General features: G+C 38.5%; 6 protein-coding genes across 6 annotated transcripts; 1 reads left to right on the top strand and 5 right to left on the bottom strand.

The window, feature by feature from the left end:
- Window positions 1-725: 725 nt before the first annotated feature.
- Window positions 726-5,079, bottom strand: LOC116290652 (uncharacterized). Its single transcript, XM_031697735.2, has 3 exons — window positions 4,977-5,079; window positions 3,907-4,459; window positions 726-3,338 (listed from the first exon to the last, which is right to left on the bottom strand). Exons 2-3 carry the CDS (start codon window positions 4,444-4,446, stop codon window positions 2,646-2,648), a joined length of 1,233 nt encoding a protein of 410 aa, XP_031553595.2. The 5' UTR covers window positions 4,447-4,459; window positions 4,977-5,079; the 3' UTR covers window positions 726-2,645.
- Window positions 5,080-5,403: 324 nt separating this feature from the next.
- Window positions 5,404-6,503, bottom strand: LOC116290646 (myosin-2 essential light chain). The gene has a single exon (XM_031697730.2). The coding sequence runs from the start codon at window positions 6,353-6,355 to the stop codon at window positions 5,903-5,905; it is 453 nt and encodes a 150-aa protein (XP_031553590.1). The 5' UTR covers window positions 6,356-6,503; the 3' UTR covers window positions 5,404-5,902.
- Window positions 6,504-7,019: 516 nt separating this feature from the next.
- Window positions 7,020-9,965, bottom strand: LOC116290645 (uncharacterized). The gene is made up of 4 exons (XM_031697729.2): window positions 9,878-9,965; window positions 9,143-9,301; window positions 8,604-8,762; window positions 7,020-8,246 (listed from the first exon to the last, which is right to left on the bottom strand). The coding sequence occupies exons 1-4, from the start codon at window positions 9,957-9,959 to the stop codon at window positions 7,528-7,530; spliced, it is 1,119 nt and encodes a 372-aa protein (XP_031553589.2). The 5' UTR covers window positions 9,960-9,965; the 3' UTR covers window positions 7,020-7,527.
- A 561-nt stretch (window positions 9,966-10,526) lies between these two features.
- On the top strand, window positions 10,527-13,125 carry LOC148905869 (uncharacterized). Its single transcript, XM_089038814.1, has one exon. The coding sequence runs from the start codon at window positions 10,644-10,646 to the stop codon at window positions 12,231-12,233; it is 1,590 nt and encodes a 529-aa protein (XP_088894940.1). The 5' UTR covers window positions 10,527-10,643; the 3' UTR covers window positions 12,234-13,125.
- On the bottom strand, window positions 12,362-15,989 carry LOC148905868 (uncharacterized). The gene has a single exon (XM_089038810.1). The coding sequence runs from the start codon at window positions 15,516-15,518 to the stop codon at window positions 13,107-13,109; it is 2,412 nt and encodes an 803-aa protein (XP_088894936.1). The 5' UTR covers window positions 15,519-15,989; the 3' UTR covers window positions 12,362-13,106.
- A 2,440-nt stretch (window positions 15,990-18,429) lies between these two features.
- LOC116290644 (sushi, von Willebrand factor type A, EGF and pentraxin domain-containing protein 1) lies at window positions 18,430-19,993 on the bottom strand. Its single transcript, XM_031697728.2, has 3 exons — window positions 19,841-19,993; window positions 19,291-19,500; window positions 18,430-18,810 (listed from the first exon to the last, which is right to left on the bottom strand). The coding sequence occupies exons 1-3, from the start codon at window positions 19,917-19,919 to the stop codon at window positions 18,599-18,601; spliced, it is 501 nt and encodes a 166-aa protein (XP_031553588.2). The 5' UTR covers window positions 19,920-19,993; the 3' UTR covers window positions 18,430-18,598.
- Window positions 19,994-20,154: the final 161 nt, after the last annotated feature.

The following is a 20,154-nucleotide window of genomic DNA, read 5'->3' as shown; positions in this document are numbered from 1 at the left end:
CAGAGGAATTGTTTTCAAGACACCCCCCTATCCCCCCCAGAAATTCCAATTTTCTTCCATACAAAGCTTTGTAATTTTTGTTCTTTCTCTGACCCCCATACTCTTCGGAAATTCCAAATTCCTATGTGGGGTGGGTATGGATGATTTCTGGAACTACACATTAAGGAATATATTGTAAATATGTCAAATTCAACCTTACTGTTCTTGTTATATATATTTTCTCTTGATTATCTCAGATTTAGAAACAGTGGTGGTTCAGTGTAAATTTAGTTGCTCTCTTGTCCTTTTTTATTATATTCTTTTCTTGTAACTAAAAATTAATTTAAAAGTGCAAATAAACCCTTCGACAATACTTTCAGTACTGATTCTACATGAAGTAAATAGTTAAATGGTAAAATATTTCTTGATTTGAGTGATGCGTTTCTAAGTTATAAAGGTTTATACTTCCAATATGCTAATGAGTGTGACGTCTATTAAGGCTTAATTAAATATACAAATTCGAACTGGTTCATAGAAACAGTATTTAAAAAGCATCATTATTTTACGCATGGTTTACATAAAAGCTATTAAAAAGTTTTATTTTCAAAATGGCCAGCATTTAGTATTACTAGTTATGACAAAAACACTCGAAATACCTTACCTGACGTCATCATCATCAACATATTGGAAGTATAAACCTTCATAACTTAGAGGCACATCACTCAAATCAAGAAATATTTTACCAATCAACTATTTACTTTATGTAGAACCAATACTGAATGTATTATCAAAGGGTTCATTTGCACTTTAATATGATTCCACCTTCAGTCGAGTTCTTCCTTCTTTTGTCTTCCTCTTTGTTATGATTTCAACCTCTTGTAACAAAAGTTTAAAAATTCATTTAAAGTCAACAAGAATTATGAGCACAATTTACCAAAGTTTTTAATATATATGTATAGGTTTATTTTCAAGTATTTATCATGAGATTGAAAAGCTTAATTTTATTGTATCTTTAATGAAACTAAAGAATATTTGTGTAGATTATTGTAAAAATGGTATACTACATTGTGTTGATAAATACAGTTATATAATATCTAATAAAATATTATATACATGTAGCAAAATCATGAGAAATGCTCAACATTTTAATGCAGGCATTGACCCCCCCCCATTAGCTCAGTTGGTAAGAGCATCGGTCTGTTGTGTGGGAGGAAGTGGTTCAAGCCTCAGCCGGACCAACACTGAGGGCCTTATAATAACTGAGGAGAAGGGTACTGCCTTTGTTATGATATCTGCAAATGGCAAGACCTTCAAGTCTTCTCAGATAAAGACTTTAAACCATAGGCCCCTCTCCCAACCATTCCTAGCTTCCAGTAAAATGGGGAACGTAACAGAAGCTGTTGAATTATTTGCGTAAGAGTAGGGGATTGTCTCTCGGTTCAACATCCTATCCCAATTTGGAGGCATAAAACTAACGTACTAACAAATCACTCATGATTGTAAGCTGCACGGCTGCTAATAGCGCCTTAATATGCATATGACCTCATTGTCTAGGAGTCAAAAGCCCACGAGGCCAACGGCTGAATGGACTATTGACTTGTAGATCATGAGCACAAGTGGTTTAATGTTTAATTCTTGGCCAAATTCACTTTAGTGAAACACAAAGTAACTAACCTAGACGTTTGATAAGTCATATACAGTATTCGTGTCCGTGTTGTATCAGATATACAATCACTCGGCTACACCTCGTGGTTGTATATCTTATAAAACACAGCCACTCATACTGTATATATTACTTATTAATTTGTGCAATTTCTTACAAAGTTTTTCACAGATATATGGTATGCACTCTAAAGGCCGGTTTAGAGGGTACGATTTTTGCCTACAACTGTCGTATACAACATGCTCGCATCTGTCATAGGCGAGTAGTAGGCTTGATTTACACGCTACGACTCGAGTTGTAGGATGGTGTGAGCGTGTTGTATAAGATAGTTGTAGGCGAAAATCATACCGTCCTAGCCCATAGGGTTAGGATTGAATTCTGCAAGTTGGTTCATAAAATTATAGTGAGGTATAGTATATTATTTTAAAAGCGACATGAAACAGCATAATTTTTCTATAACAGATTTAAAATTTTTTTTCTAATTGGTATATTAATTTAAAACAGTCATTTCATGAAATACTTGGACAATATAAGCTGAACACTTTTTCTGTGTTTCTCATACTTCGCAGGCACCCCTCCCCCTAGTAAATATGCCTAAAGAAAACCTAACTATTGATAAAAAGTTTTCAAGAGATAAAACAATTAAGGAAGGCCAATTTAGTCATTCTCAACATTACATAATGTACGTGCAAAATCACTGTAAATCATTGGCGTTTGCATGACATTTCATAGCTGGCACATGCCCCTGAAATCTTTGTGTTCACTGGCAATGTCATTTGCACCAACAGTAATTTGCATGATCTTGTATGTATGCTATAAGCCTTTTCATAGTTTAAGAATCGATTCCACTGCGCATGCGATTTTTTCCCGAATTTCTCACCTTTTGTTTAATTAAGAACAAAAGGTTTAGACAAAAGAAGTTGAGAAATTCGGGATAAAATTGCATGCGCAGTGGAGTCGATTCTTAAACTATGAAAAGGCTTATTGAGAACGGCTAAATTTTTTAGTCATGTTCTTCAATATTTACATCTTGTCCATGGTGTGTTTTTAGATGTTTCCTCAGAGAACTAGGATCAGTGTAGCATTTTTCACACCCTTCAATTCTACAGTGATAAGGTTTTCTTTCATAATGAGTTCTCGTATGCTTAAAACGATCGCTAGAATTAGAGTATCTTTTGTCGCATCCTTCAATGGGACAGATATAAGGCCTTTCTCCAGTATGTGATCGCTGGTGAATCTTCAAGTTTTCTAGTCTAGAAAATGACTTGCCACAGTCTTCATGATGGCATTTATGCGGTTTTTCTCCAGTATGAGTACGCATATGAATTAGCATTTTATATCTGGCATTAAATCCCTTGCCGTTGCGACTGCAGCCATGCCAATGGCAACAGAACTCGGCATGCTTATCTGTTCTTATGTGATATTCATTAACATGGTGAACTAGGTCTTCTAGAGACAAGAAATGTTGACAGCAACCTTGCCACTTGCATTGCTGTAGTTCCGGAAGGTCATGGGAGGTTACCCCATGAGCTAGAGTTGGCATTTGGCCTTGAGATGTCACTTGATCATGGTCAAAAATTTGTCGCAGGTAACACATGCTAGTTTGATGTGCTGTGACCACAATTCCTTCTACTGCTGAGGTTGTGTTGAGCTTATCGTGAACACTGTTTGTTATTCCAGTAACAGAGGCTGTAAGCTGTTGAAAACATGTTACATTCATCAACAAAACAGGATCCAGGTCAATTTTTAGTTAAGGAGTTTTTAACTTGCAAGCTATTTGGTAGACAAGTATATCTGGGGACATGCTTTTCCAATAACTCTCAGAAGAGCAATTTTCAGTCTTGTGAGAATCACAATTGGTATGTGCGAGGCCTCCGAAACAACCTTTGGGCTGTTCAAAGTGAGGGTATGGCTATCTCGCAAATTGAACCTTCTTGCAACAACCTCTGGGCTGATCTAAGTCTGGGTATACATAGCTTCACAAATTCAACCCTGAAACAACCTCTGGGCCAATCAACATTAGGGCATGGCTACCCTGTCACAGATTGGATTACAATTTAGCATGTCAGGTTTTGCAGAGGGAGGAAAACCAGAAAACCCGGAGAGAAATCCTCAGATCAAGGGAAAAAACGTAACAAACTCTTCTCACATATTGTGAATGATGTCAAACTAGAAAATTGAACCAGAGATTAAAGGAGAATGATTCCTTACAGGTAGATGTGACTCAAAACACTGTTAATAGCTACGTTCACACTACTACTCACCCCAATGCATGAATCATCAAGGTCCTGAGTTGTTTCCGTCTTTGAAATCAAAAGTTCTTCTGTCTCACTCTTTGAAATAAGCAAACGTTCATGCTGTTCTTCATCATCAATTTCCTCCATTGTACCAGCTTGAGTAGAGCACAAGCTCGACAAGCCAGGAGTTGTGAGAACTACAGTGTGAGGGATGACATTAATGCTTGCTGAGCTCATTGAAATAGTTTCCGATAGCAAAACAGTAGGAGTACATGTTGCATCATTAACTACGCATACAGCAGACTGGTTTTCTAGATCATTAGAGTTGAGTTCTTCAGAATTGCTGATGTGGGGAGATTCTTGGAGAATATGAACATGCATGTTGGGGATTGAATGCAAATGAATCTCTGAATGAAGAGACTCTTCTTGGACTTCCTCTTCAACTTGCTCTTTGCAATCATTATTTTCTAATCTCTGATCATTGCCTTGTATGTTTTCAATGTAACCTTGTCCTTGGAGATCTACGTTTACTTCAACTGCTTCTTCATTTCTTTCATTCCCTTCCATTGATGTGTATGCACTATAGGGTATTGATAACATTAATTATTGTTAAAATGACATTCATACCATTAGTACCAAGACCACTTTCCTAGCGTTTTGTTGAATCTTTTTATAGAGTAGGATTGCGATTAAATATCGGAACGAAAGCAACTTTATATTTCTTAATAAATAAGTACATGGTATATTATTTTACGAACTACGACAATTACTACAGACTTAATTTACTTATAATGTACAAGCTGTTGTTTTATTCAGTTTATGTTCGAAAAAATGCCTGTCAACATAGGCATATTAATTTACCTACACACCACAGAACATGAGATAACGCTATCTACCAGACAGAGGATAGTTTTGATCATCACATTCTAATGATCTACCTAATAAATTTAAGAAGAAAACATTCATTGATCTGTCAAAAACATCACATGAATGCTTTGCATATTTCCTGAAACATTTCAAGGCGACTTCAAAAGCGATCGCAGCTATTCAAAACACTGTTTTGTAGAAATTATTCCTTCACATAATAATCAACTTACCCAGATCGCGTTTACAATCCTTATTAATGCATTTTCATATTTATTTTTAACAACTTTTTCATCGAACTGGAATCTTTTTCAGTCGCTTTCAATAATGTTCTTTCTCGTGATGAACTTGGTAGCCTAGCCCTGCCTCGCTACGGGGATACCATAGAATCAAACGTGTGGTAGAGGGGAGGGGATTAAAACAATTTCTTTCTTTCTTTTTTTTTTCTTTTCTTTATTCAAACAGGATTTTTTAATGTTTTTTTAAAGGAGTTTAATCTTTGAAACAAATATTGCATATATCGAAGGCGGAATTTTTTAGATATCTCTGTAGGTAAAGCTTCCCTCCTGGGCCCTGCACGGTGAAAGCTTCGAGTTTTAACTGATGAGAAACTTAGATAAGATTATGTTCTACAGATAGAGAGAGCAACTACTAACAGTGTACAAACAGTCATATTTATTGGGAACGTTAACTAAGCTAGAACTTGTAGATACAGAATACTAAACATTTGTCTACAAATATCACGTGATCCATCACAGAATTCGATAACCAAGGGCCTACTCTATTACTAGTAATACTTTTTAATAAAACAGGTCGAAAACAGAGCACTACCGAATACGTACAGATTAACCTAGCTATCTTCTGCGTTAATATTCAATAGCTTCAAATTTATGTTAGATTAGTGTTTGATTGCTTTATGTTATGTTGGTGTGAATAATTACTGTCGCATCAGTGCAAAACTGACAAACACTAGACTGACTGACAAATACGTTTGTGACGATTTTTAGTTTTTCTTTTAAGTATAAAACTAATTTAAAACTAATTGATGATTAACATAAAAACAGTTGTGATCACCCAGCTGTGTTTAACAGTGAGGTGTCTCTCTGAGTAAACCATCGGCCAAGTCTCGCACATTTTCGAGGGCTCTTGAGTCTTCAAACTACGAATTCAGCACAAGTTTAATGAAATCTTCATAATTGACTTGTCCCTGGTTGTACTCTATAGCTTGAAATAAAGCATCAACTTCTTCGTCACTCAACTTTTCGCCAATACTAGTCAGGACATGCCTCAATTCTCCCGCACTTATCATTCCAGAACCATCATTATCAAACACCTTCAGGCTATCAATAAAATCTTCAGAACCAAATGGTCTTGTTTTAGCCTTCAAGGATTGAAACACCGGGAGAAACTCGTCAATAGAAACACGACGATTGCCTTGAGGATCAAGCTGCTTGATGACTTTAGCAACTTCGATGTTGGTTGGATTTTGACCCAGCGCCCTCAAAACCTCTCCAAGTAGATGGGAGTCGACTTTTCCATCCCCTACAGTATCATAAAGACTAAACCCATCGGTTATCTCCTCTACTTGTCGCTCGCTCAGTTGTGTTGCCATCGTCTTTTTCCAGTGATAACAGCTGTTTCTCTCTCGTTCGGTTTGATCGTGAAGATAGTGTCAAAGTCAGTTTAGTTAGCTAGCTCATAGATCGTACAATTATGCATACTTTCTATTCTTCCTAAGACAAGTGAATTCCCAGGCGGTAAGCTATTGTTTTATTTACAAAAAGACTAAAATTTGCATAAGATTAAAGTTTTTAACATTCACATTGCGTAAAAACGGTAAACAAAAAATAGATGCGAATGGTGAAGCGTTGAGGCATGGACAAGGAGATGCACGCGAATGCTCAAGAGACGCTGATTTTAGCCATGATAGACAAATAAAAAAAACCAGGTGATCGACGGTTCTTTCAAGAGTGACTAAGATTGGTATCAAGGTGGAGGATAAAAATATTCAAGGGGAGAGGACTTAGGATACTTTTAGTATAGTTACCGTTCCTCTACCGCCACCCCCTTAGCCCCTTCCCTCCCCCCTCATATATATTGACCAGTCAATTCAGTTGCCTACGAACGGGATCATTTTGGACATTAAATTCCACTCCAAAACGGAACCTGCTCACAGGCTATATTACATGGAACACTTTGACGATACGGAGGCCATCTTGGATCGCAATGCATTATGGGGCGCCCAGGGGGCAAATAAAGCAGTGAAACACATGAAATAATAGTAACTATTTTTTTAATATCTATAAACTTGAAATGTATAATATCGAACTTGTTCAGTTATACCAGAAAGATATCCACTCTTAGGACAAATGAAGGTACAAGTGTTCATATCAAAGACTATGTATATATATATATTTACAGAGTTACAAGCTAGGATAGCAAAATATATATCCAGATATGTGTATATTTAATTATCACTCACTGTGGCGTTATATATTTTGTACAGTGATCGCCTAGCGGATAAAAAAACAATTTTTTCTTGTTTTTTAATTTATTTTTGATGGAAGGCGCGTACCTAAGGGAGGGGTACAGAGGGTGCGCACGTACACCTCCAGCCCCTCCCCCCGAAACGAATCTGTGTTATTCTATTCTGTATTATGTCCCATACTGAGTAGAACCAATGACTTGTCCATAAACTACTTGAGATGGAGAGAAACACGAAGACCCCGGGACGGTGCATAGAGTTCTGGCCAAAGATAGGCCACACCAACTCAATATTACAGATTACACTTTTCTAGGAGTATCATAAGCGGTATTCTTTACCATCGATTCCCTTATATTCTGAGTCTGAGTGCCCTTCTCTGCATTCTCTGCAGGGACAGCATGCTTTGACTTGTCGCTTTTCAGCTTCTCTTGGAAGATTTTAATTTTTGTTTTTATGGTATTGCGCGAAAATGTGTTTGTAGATCGTTCTGTCTTGACTGGCTCGTCGTAAACATGTTGTTTATGTCCCTCTACACGAACGTTGTGGCTATTCTTTGGTTGATGTTCCACGGGCCTAGCGTAATTCAACATCACAACGTAACCCCTACTATCTTTCAAAGTACTGGTGTTAGTCAAAGCCTCATTGCTCATCAACCCAGCTCTCTTGGTAGCATTTCTCGGAATCTTATATTCTTGGTTGTTAATGGTTTGGTCTGCACTATTAATGTCTTCTACGATTGCTTCAAACACTCGTGAATTAACGTAGTCGTCATCGTCCATCATTGGTGTAACAGGAAGCCCATTGGGTGCTATCTGATTGGTCACGTTATTGTTTGCAGGGTTTGGATAGGCTGGAGCCATTATTTGAACAGCCATTGCCTGTTGATGGGCATATGGTACTTCATATTCGACAGCAGGCTGTTGGGGCGTGGCATAATTGTAGAAACGAGATTCAGTTGAGGGGGTTTCTTTGCACTGTGGTGTGGCTCCCTCTGTAGTTGTTGTTGTTGTCTCCTCTTCTAAACATCGAGAAAATGATAGAAGGTCAAAGAAGAAAGAACAACTTCAGAAAAAGTAAATGACAGAAAGAAAGAATGGAAAAAAGGGATGGGTGGATGGATGGATGGAAGAAAGAAAGGAAGGAAGGAAGAAAGAAAGAATAAAAAAAGAAAGAAAGAATAAAGAAAGAAAGAAAGAGAGAGAGAGAGAGAAAGAAAGAAAGATGCAGCCAACATTTATGTGACTGTGTCCTGATTGATGTATCCTAGCCTTGGTTGACCCCGGTAGAGCGCGGACATCAATACCTCTTACTATGTCATACGTAAAGGAAGGAAGGAAGAATATAATCGCTTGGCAAAGCATTTAGTAAAATTTACCTTTTTCCTCTTTCATTCTCTGCATCTTTCTTTGCATGTTCCGGCGGAGGACGCACAAGATGAGTAAGATAATCGCCAAAAGCATCACAATTGAAGCCAGGACCATAACCACGATGTTTAGCTTCTTAACATCAGATGTGAAGAAAGACAATGGCGATTCTAAGAGAGACATAGAAATTTGTCAACATAGCCGGTCTTGTATTCCTTTTAGTACAATATTTTTTCTTCTCGCGTCGGGGAAGGGGGGCTAGGTGTGATTTATTTTATTTTATTTAGTAAGTTTTCTGCAAGGCTTTTCTGCCCTGGGCCCGGTTGTACTAACGGTGAATAGCGCTATCCGACTGATGAATCTTAAGAATTTTTTCCGTTGGATAGAGTTATATCACCCTTCGTACAACCCGATGGGATCCTGTTTTCTTCCAGTCTTGTGGCGTTATGCCAGAATCATGCAAGACGCCATCCTGCTACTTAGTTTCGTTTCCGGAAACCTATCTAATATCAGATATTATTTCAATATCAATCACGATAAACTTGATTACCTCTTGTGGGTTCTTGATCTGTTTGTGTTGGACCAGCCCTTGCTGTTGTAGCGCTTTTTCTGCTCGGTACTGTTGACCTTTGTACTGTAAAGATGGCTGATGTGGGAGGCACTTCTTCTGTTGTCGCTTCGGTCATCTTCAAGTCATCGTTCCTTGTCTCTGAAATAAAATAAAATCTAAATTCAATTCAATAAACAGAAGTTATTTCAAGAAATAAAAATATAAACTTCATTTGGATTTAGCGCGAGATGAAAGATGATGTTCAAACGGGCGATTTTTACAGAATTTATTTAGAATACAATTTGCTTCAGTCTAAAGAGACATTTGTCCAGGTAATCTTGGTGTCCTGAATAAAACTTTACAAGTTAAATGCTTTACCATTCTTGACATAATAATATTTTTAAATAGCTATATAAATAAGGGATTACAGTTCATACCTCACAATGCGCTTTGAATCAATGAATAAAAACGCCGCAAAAAGTTTTCGCAACCGTTTAAATCGTAGCCTGCGTGCAGCCGGACTTTTCTCTCTTATAGTTATTCAAATCGCTGCAAAAATCATAACTTAAATCGCTGTAAAAATCGCCCGTGATTGGTCTTCAGTGTGGAAATTCATTATGAAAACCTTACATGACTAGGTCCCCAAAAGATCAAACTAGAAAATTTAAAACTTGAATATATTTGCGGTTTTTTTGGTATTAAACTTAAGAATAGAACAAGCACATCCCAACCTACCATTTTTCGGATTTTTTGTTGGCCAACAACCAGCTACAAACATCCAGGCAAAAAGTAAAGCCAAAGTAAGACAGCGGCTCATTGTGGTTTCAGTAAAGCAAACTCTGCGGTCTTCGGGATCGTCACTTTTATATATCTGATCCCTAGGTGTTGCGTGACGCACTTCCGTTCTCTGCCTTGTAATGCACCGGACGTTTATACACTGACGTCATTGACAGGATGTAACTGTCACACATATTCAGCAATATGTAACTTTGGCAGTGAAAAATGAGTATGGATATAAATAAATATTATTTTAAACCGGTATATTTGTATTCCTAGTCCCATTCATTGCCTTATAAAGTATTTGGACTTCTTGTGACGTTAGTGTTTTTCTACTGATACATTGACCACAGGCGGACCACAGGGCTGGCTGCCTGATTGCCTTTTTAAAAGGAGGGAGGGTCACTGACCCCGTCAGAGACGTAAAGAAACCCTGGCAGTGACCACCATCAGTGCCTGCACTTCATACTAACCATCTCTCATGCTTGTAAACTCAAAGTAAAGCGCCTTTGATTATACCCATATACAAAGGGCGCTATATAAAGTCCTAAATCATTCTCATTATTTAGAGAAGGTTTAAAAGTATTTACAAAATACACCAGTATTCTTGGCTTTCACCCACGTGACACCGGTCTTGACAACGGTTGCTATCCGCCATCTTTGTGCCCCTCGATAGTAAACAAACAGACGCGACAGAGAGATATGTGTGAACTTTTCACTGAACATGGTGCATTGTATCGTAGTTGGTTGCGGTTCAAAGAGCGGTAAGAAAAAAGTTTCCTTTTCTTCAATACCTAAAGTGATATCGAATCAAGGCGAAGAGCACGAAGAGTTGACACGAGAGCGGAGAAGGCTTTGGATTTCGGCCATCAGTCGAGGCGATACTGACGCGAAGAGGGTTCTTGAAACCGAACGTGTTTGTGGTCTTCACTTTGTCTCTGGAAAGCCTGCAAAAGTCTGGGACAGATATAATATTGATTGGGTTCCACCTATTAACCTTGGAAAAAAGGAAAGTCAGGAAGAAGATCTGAAGGAAGCAGCGAAAGCTAAGACAGAACGAGCTGAAAGGGCAAGAGAGCGCAGGAAGCGAATCATAGAACATCAGCAACTTGGAGTCGAGAGGAAAAAGAAGGACTTGAATCAAACTGGGAATGCTGTCCAAGATATCGAGTTTTCTACCGAAACACAGAGTAATTCATGTTTTAATATTGAGCCTTCTTGCAGCAGTGCGAATGATGAGCGTGAAGAAATACTCGACAAGAGCACCCAGACACCCGTAGTGACTTTCAAGGACGAGTCAACACAGATGGACTTAGACTTAACTTATTTTGAAGGTTCACAGAACGCTGACACACAGACAGATGAATTTGAATACATGTTTTTAAAATCTGCATATCAAGCTCCGGACAGAGAATTCTTCGATACAGCTGATAAAGTTCGATTTTACACAGGACTACCTTCCTATGAAGTCCTGACGGTGGTGTTTGAGCATGTCGCGCCACATGTTCAACGGAAATCTACAGTTCTTAATAGATTTCAAGAATTTGTGCTGGTACTGATGAAGCTGAGACTAAACGTTCCCTTTCAAGACCTAGCGTATCGTTTCGTGGTGTCCCTGTCAAGTGTATCAAGAATATTTACCTCTTGGATATTGGCAATGGATTCTAGGTTGTCCTGCTTTATCCATTGGCCTGAAAGGGAACAGTTGTGGAAAACTATGCCAATGTGCTTTCAATATACATTTAGGCGCAAAGTAACTGTCATAATCGATTGCTTTGAAGTTTTTATTGAAAAACCAACAAAGCTTATGGCCAGAGCTCAAACGTTCTCATCTTATAAGCGCCACAACACCATAAAGATCCTTATTGGTATCACTCCCCAAGGTACAATTTGCTTTGTTTCTGAAGCTTGGGGTGGCCGCACCTCAGATAAATATTTAACTGAGAATTGTGGATTCTTAGATAAGTTGACCCCAGGGGATACAGTCATGGCTGATCGGGGATTTACCATCACAGAAAGTGTTGGTTTAAAGCATGGAAAACTGGTAATTCCAGCATTTACCAAAGGGAAAGCCCAGTTAGATCCCATTGACGTTGAACATTTAAGGGGGATAGCCAGTGTTAGGATACACGTCGAAAGAGTGATTGGTCTACTGCGGCGAAAATACACTATTCTGGAAGGAACACTGCCCACAAACTTTGTAAGCAGCAACCAGAATGGGTCACCTGAATTCCAGGTACCAATCGTTGACCGCATTTTAAGGGTTTGCTCTGCACTTGTTAATTTTTGTCCTTCCATAGTGCCATTTGAGTAGTACATTTTTCATAAAAAGCAGGGGTGGTAACAATGTTTAAAGTTTTTTCTATAATAACATTATACCAGGAGAAATCATTATTACATTGCGACAGGCACAAAACACTAAAATCACAATTACTATTTCACTAGAAATAAAGCAACAATTTTATTCACGTTCTTCAACAAGTCCAAATATGGAGGGGACAAACAATCTTAAAAATTAAATTTTGATATGAAAAAGGGCATGAAGGAAAAAGAAAGTGAAAATAACTCTTTACCTATGGCCTAATTTTTCATCTGAGATTATGTGCTAAGAAGATAACTGTGGCTAACACATGAATACTGATTTTGATTCAACTAACAATTTTTTAGCCAGAGAGAAATTGAAAAATATTATGCCAAAGGTAAACAGAGGTCTAATAATATTCAATAGCAACTGAAATGTTTATTAATTAATTTTATTGCTAGAAATATTGCTCTATGTATGACTCATTGTCATGTTACTGTTTCTTCCCTGATACACCATTTCCCTGAACATGGGTTCCTGCTTATTTTAATATTGTCACTAGATTTCATAATAAGAGATGTAGATTGAATCTCGAAAGAAAAGATTTTAATATGTTGGTGTATTTCTCAAAGCAGAATTAATCTGTTTTGACTGAGCCTAAAGTAAGAAGCTGATAATGCTGGACAGTTCAGACACAAACATTTTTACATTTTATTCACTGAGTTCCAATGAAAAGATGTCTGATTTAAATCGCTTAAATGAAGTATTTATTTTGATTATCAGCTTTTTGCTTTTGGTTATTTATTAAAAATTATTTATTATAATATTTATGTCATATTACTGACTATTACTTATCACTAATAATTTTCTTTGCTAAAGAATGAATTAAAAAGTTGGAAACATGCTTATTTGTCCACCTTTAAGGGAAGCTAATAAATGGGGACGCATTTTAGCAACATCAAAAGTTACATGACTGGGGTTAGTACCAAAAGCCAAACACGTAGCAAAAGCAACTGAAAAAACTCCGCAGTCGCTACCATTACTTTGTTGCTGAACTGGTACAAATTCTAAATTAACTAGTCTTCCACCTATTAAGTCATTTGCTTGCTCCTCTATTTCCTGGCTAATTGCATGATGGTAGAGACTATCATAAAGATTTACAACACCAGGTAAGCATCCTATACTGCTAACACATACCCAGTGATCAGTCCCTGTATGCAAAATCTGAATAAATTCTCCCGAAACTACATCAAAGTTCCTTACTCTTCCTAGGGTTGGGCGCTGAAATCCCTCAATTGACTGGTTTACATTCTGCAATAATACTTGGGTAGCTTGAATTATATCACCATTAAGCCATCCAGCAGGATCACTGATGAGGTCATAATCAGCATTGTTTAGTGTTGCAAGGGCACTATACTTGTCAACAACACCGGTTGTAACCTGTGTGATTTCAATATCATCTTCACTGTCACTATTACAATCATCTGTTTGTGATTCTGAAGTTTCTGGTGATGGTGAATTGCTTGGCTTGGCAGAGGTTGTCTTTGAAGAAGTAGAAGTGGTAGGTGTGGATGATTTGTTTTCTTTAGCTTTACAGGCACCACACACCCACGTTGACTGGTGATTCTTTGGCATTCTTTTCAATCCCAAACAGCTAAGATGAAAAAAATGACCATTTGTACAGTTGGCATTGTGGCACTCGACCAGTTTATCACTTATGAGTGCCTTTGCATTACAAACACAAATAGCATTGCATTGCATTGCAGCTTGGTTGACAGTAGATGGTTTCGGCTTGGCTTTTGAAGCCCCAATTCCTCTCTTAAACTGTGGCAGCCTGCTGCAGTGAGGACAATACCATCTTTTAGGTATGGACTTCCCACCTACAGCCAAACATCCTATGTGAAATTGGCCATAAGGACAGTCAGCATTACTGCAGGAGACCATCTCATCACTGCACTGTCCTCTACAAAAGCAGACTGCTTGATCACCTGGAACTTTAATGATAACATTGCACTTTCTTGTGTACCACCGTCCCAAGATCTCAGGGAGTATGCCAATCCTCCAAAATGCTTCAAGCTTTTTCACGACAGTTTTGAAGTGGTGGGGGTCTGGGTAAATTCTCTCACACACAATGTGTGCATTTCCATCTGAATCCACAGCACAAACAACAAAGTCAGCATATTTTCTTTCTGGCAGAGTAAACAACTGTTGTTGAACCTGTAAGTAATAATTGTGGCTCTTCTTTAGCTTCATTAGGTCATTTACCACCTCAAGACAAGAGTTTTTTTGTAGAACATACTGCTTAAAGTCACAGTTGGGGATGGAAATGGGACATTTCACCTCTCCACATCCCAATCCGCAGCAATTGCAAGAAACTAAAAAGTCTGGGGTTGCATGGATGAAAGGAAATTCCCTGTTGATGAACAAACCACATCTCTTAAGTTCAAAGTTAATATGCTTTGTTTTCATTAAGCTTTCATATGCATTAATGGCATACTGTTCGTACTTGATGCCATGTCGAATGGCCTTGGTATCCAGCTTGTACAAGTGGGGGTAGCAGATAGATTGGATCAGTGACTGGGAGGGCTGAGCTAGGTTGGTGTTGTAGGCAGCACCACATACAGAGGCTCCAATTCTGCCAGCACGATGTCTAAAAAAACCTGGGCCCTTAGCTTGATCTCTTGTGTCTTGCTCAACCGCTTTTATCTCCTCGTCTGAAATGTTCAGCTTGACATCTAAGCACTTTCGCAACAGTTCTAGATAATCTAGATCTAAATTACAAGGCTCGTAAAGATCACATAAAACTGGAACATTCCGACTTTTGGAAATGAAATGGTCAGCGAAGGGGTCGATTAAACTTAACAAAGCAGCTTTTGTTTGGCAGTTGTAGAGTTTTGTGTAAAATTCCTCCTTTTCCGCTGCTGAAACTTGGGCTGAAGGGTTCGGGTCTCGTCCAGGTCCAGCTTGATTTTTACGAGACTGTCCTAAATTTTCATCATTCAATTTATCAATGTTACTGTCTAGAATCTCTTTGAGTTTTTTCGCAGAAGAGAAATCTATGTCCTTGGCCCTTGCGTAAGATACTTGGTTGACATACGTGGGAAGAAGCCACGTGCACTTAACTTGGGTACAGGCTAATTTCCCGTTGATTCTTGTCCAACATTCGATGTAAAATAAGACGCTGGCAACATGCGAACAAGATTCTGCTAGGCCTGCTTTACAACCCAAACAATGAGCAGAAAAAATCGTACCATCCTTGCCGGCAATGATCCAAATATCGGCCAGAGGGTCATTCATGCGTTGGGAATGGCGAACTTTCGCCACGACCACATGCTTGCTTGAGATAATTCGTCCTCTTATTGAAGCCACAAATCCAGACACCACTTGATTATATGCTTCCAAACTCTTGTAATTTTTAAACTGATCGTTCGTATAATAGCTCGTCTGCAAAACCAAGTAACTAAACAAAACATTCAGGATCAAACTGCTCACTTGGTATGGTGACTGGATCAACGCCTACTGCCTCGATCTTCTTCAAATAACGTTCCTTTACATGACTTTCAAGACCTGATCCATATTTCGAGAGCACTGGCACAGCCATTTTCCAAAGTTTTGAGACGTCATTTGGCTCTGAAGCGAGCTAAAACTCTAAACACTATAAAAATGGCCTACTATTATCACAACATTTCACACTCGGAGGAGCACAAAGATGGCGGACGCCCATATTTGGATAGGTCGAAATAGGTCAGTGACGTCACGTGAAAGCCAAGAATAGCTAAGGCTAGTCTCACACTGGGCCTTCTCTTATTTAAAGTAACCCTAAAGGTTATCGTTATGGTAACCCTTCTGTCCCATCACAAACCAGTAACACCTGCTGAAACGCGACCTTTTCATTTATGATTTAGTTGTCCTTGCTAACCAGCTCTAATTCATGTACAGCTTTCCATGGCCACTGGGGCCATAAACTTTTACTATTTATATTTTTTTCTTGTAAAGCGGCCCAGCTTTCGATATTGACTCTCCTGTCCCGGCACTTGATACATGAAACCATAACACTAGAGTGACCTTCTCTCTTGTAAAGGGGCCCGTGCTGTCCGGCATAACATAATACAGTTGATGATTAGCTTTAACATCCCAAGTGACCTTAGAAGTTAGATAAATGTTTCCTGAAACGAAAGTTGAGCGACCATAGATTTCCGGATACTACTGATTTACTCCGTGCCAATATTCGTGGAACACCTTTATTGGAAGTACAGCTGGAAAACTGATATTCGAAACGAAATTTTAAATTATTGCAGCCATAATTGTAACATTTGTTTGTTTTCTTTCCAAGCGTTTGCTACAATTTTCTCGTTTCTGAATGCTGCGGAACAGAAAACTAATCCAGTATCGACAACTCCAAGTTTCTTTGGGAGGGGATAGGGGGGAGGGGTGCTAAGATCAGATCCCTACTGAGAACCAGTTTTCGAAACCCTAACTCTTGTCTCAGGGATATCTTTTTAAAACGTCTCAACTGTAGTAAACCAGCAATATCGAGTAAAATAAAAGGAGACTTAAATTATCTCGGTTTTTCTTCTCTGAACCATTATCTCGCACCCGGAAACGGTCGGTAATAAAATACGGTGCTGATAGTTAAAGGAAACGACATCCGGAAACGCAGTCAATGTAATGCGTGGATGGATACGAAAGAGCACTGATCCGGCCCCTCAAACATTTTATTTTCGTTATTTTTTTCTCTATTTTTGTAGCCCTTGTTTTTGTGAATTTGAGTGAGTACAATGCCAATGTTATTTTATTTTCATGACAAAATACCATTAAATAAATAAATAAAAATACACCGCTAGCGGGTTCAAAAAAATTATTTACTATCTAGAATTAGCATCTGTGTTATATATCCTACCCTGATGTGATAAATAGAACCTCTGGAGCCCTGAGAAGTGTTATCCGGCTTACGTGTTGGTTTACTTGTGATCCTGCGCCTCCTCAGCTTAACAAAGGACCATGAGGTCAAAGGCAATTGTCGAGCCAAGAAGCACGGAAGAGAGAAAGAGAGCCTAGCCCTAAAAACCAGGGTAAATACGAAAGGGGAATGATGGATTTAGAAAGTCATGTTAAATACTACCACAAAAACCCTTGCTATTGACCATGAACATGCACAGCAAACAGTGACAAAACATCATTATTTGACATCCATCCAAAGTTTTGTTGCACCAAAAAAAAAAACCATTACTTAAGTACCATTTCCGCGCAATGAAAACTTTTGATAAATCTCAGAGCAGAAGGCACTAGGGTCATAGCACATCAAATCTACAGCCGGTTCTTGTAGCTGTGCCAACTTAACTGCGACACGCGTGACAAATTGATTTTAAATTCTACTGCTTTTTGAGCGGCTCGTAATTCAGGTTATCGATCTTCTACGGAAAGTATTAATTGTAAAAGCTCCCCGTTGAAAATGATTATCAGCATCGATGGAACAGTTCAAATAAGACATTCTCCCCGTAGCAGGATATTTTTCCGACAAATCCCCTGGTAGATCCCGGACTGGCCCGGGACCCTGGGATTTTTCCAATGTGTTGGTAAATTCGCAAGACCATTTGTTTGCTTCACTTTGTTACTCACATAACAAAGTGAATCAAACAAAAAAGACATCCTTGATGCAAGTTTATAGTTCTACCCTATCTAGACCAGAATGCACCTCAGTCGTTGAACTCAGAAAAGGTCCGTGGTAGCCTAGGTGACCGACTGCTGACCATCTAATAGAACATGCGCACTGATGTGACGAGTTGCAACATATTTGCTTACCATGAAGACGTCCGAAACCCGGGGGAAGGGGGATACTCCCATATATGGACTATATGGGGATGATCCGCTGAACAGGGTATGGTTTTTCGAGCTTCTTGTCATAAACAGGGTATGCAATTTCACTCTGCAACTTCCAAGTTCTTTCTGAGTTTCCTGTCATATTCAGGGTTTCTACTTTCGTATTGACCGAAACTGGTTATTATGGTCGTAAAAAACAATACGCGAGATGACATGATAATTGAAACAGGAACTCTTTGCAATAAATTATATTTTTTTGTCATAAACAGGGTACTCCTTTCAGAATCCCAGCGGAACACTACCCCTACCCAAATTTTGGGGAGTATCCCCCCCCCGATGATCTCAACTCGATCGATCTTTCCAAGGATATTGATAACCTATACGAGAATGAAATTCCTTTTTTCGTATTTATTCATATGATCAATCATTAGACACATGTCATTTTCTAGCTATTTCATACAATTATGTATTAATTTCAATCTAAAATTCCTGGCCGATGAACTTCTAGATAGCATTTCAGAACAACTCTGCACCGATCTTTGATCATGCCTTACGTTTTATTTTCCACACGCAGCTCCACAGTAAACTATAGTATTTTGAGCATTGCACTGTGGATTGAAGTGGCAGAAGAACGGAGGAGCATTTGGAGGGGACAAAATAGTCACAAAGTCTTTCTTTAGTTGCGCCTGTACATTGCAATCATTACAATCCCCCTTGAAATAGAACTGTGGTAATGCTTTTATGGCTGCTTGTGACGGGTTTGTTCTTTCTATAAAAAAAGAGAAAGAAAAGAAAAACAAAAAAGATTGTACTGTATACTATAATATAATCTCCCTCATTCATTTTAGAACGACAGCTGGTTTTACTCTCGGCATCAAAATCTGGCGCAAGAACCGTGCTATAAGCTGTAAATGAACTTAAGGCAGATTCTACCAAACGAGAAAGTTTTTAAAAGCGTAATGTTTTCCCATTTCAGACAACGTGTCATTCCCTGGAGAGCATAGTTAATGGACTGGAGAGTAAAATTATCTTCGTTTTCGTCGGATCCATATTCATGTCTTATCATGCGCAACTGTTTGACAAAGAAATGACTCTTTAGGAAATGGCATCACGTGGTCTGAAATAGGAAAACATTACGGCGAAGGTAAACAGGGTCTATTGTAAAAAGCTACGTTTCTTGAAAAACCTCCCAAATTCAATTCATGAACTGATTCAAATTCAAAATTAGAATTTCCAGTGCCATACTTACTTGAGCAGTCAGGCCATTGTTCCCTTGGGTCATGGTCGTTTGCTGGTGACCAAGTATCCCACTTTCCATTAAAACAACGGTATGCATTAGCGGGTTTGTAGACGAAATCATAAGTGTCTCTACATGCTACTGTACAACCTAAGACTTTGCCAAAATTGATGCATCTTGCTGCACCATTCTTTGGTGGCGCAAATGGCTTGCAAACATTTTCTGGAAAATCAAAATGTGGAGTCTATAGACATGGCCGCTTCCTATTTGCGTATTTTCTAAATTTAATGTCTCGAGCTAAGAGGAATAAATCATGTCAATGGATAGAAGATAATATAAATAACAATTAAGGGTTCTGTGAAAAGGAGGGACAAAAAGGGATTATAATTGAAAAGGACTCACTGCGCATGGCAGGAAAGTACAAAACTCACTGCGCATGACCGATAGTAAAAATTGTTGTAATCCCACCTAGATTCTGGATCTCCACCATTGGAAGTGGGCTTCGGAAAGAAATTACAAAAAACCTCCTAGATATGTTTAAGTATCATAATAGAATACTTACGGACGGATTGACACTTGAGGAACGAGAAACATCCCAAAAAAACGAAACCAATCGAGAGGAACGTATTCGACCAAACCATTGCGATTGTCGTTGCAGAAAGACTCCAAATGCGACTTAATACTCAAACTCGTATCATAAAGCGATGCGAACGCTTTATAGCATTCAGTTGTCTAAACTTCCGACGTATTGAAATGGATCCTGCGCAAACTTCATTTTGCCTTTAATTTGCACAGGGTAAAACAAAAAACGTTCGATAAACATATCAAAACAGGCGTTATCGATATTACTCAGCAAATAGTAAACCATAATCTGCT

Source organism: Actinia tenebrosa, unplaced genomic scaffold (genome assembly GCF_029948245.1).
Source record: "Actinia tenebrosa isolate PJP-AT-01 unplaced genomic scaffold, QUT_ActTen_1.0 PGA_scaffold6__47_contigs__length_16458017, whole genome shotgun sequence".
Lineage (NCBI taxonomy): Eukaryota > Metazoa > Cnidaria > Anthozoa > Actiniaria > Actiniidae > Actinia > Actinia tenebrosa.
The sequence above is the reverse complement of the archived record's forward strand: the minus strand, read 5'-3'. Positions and strand labels throughout refer to the sequence as shown.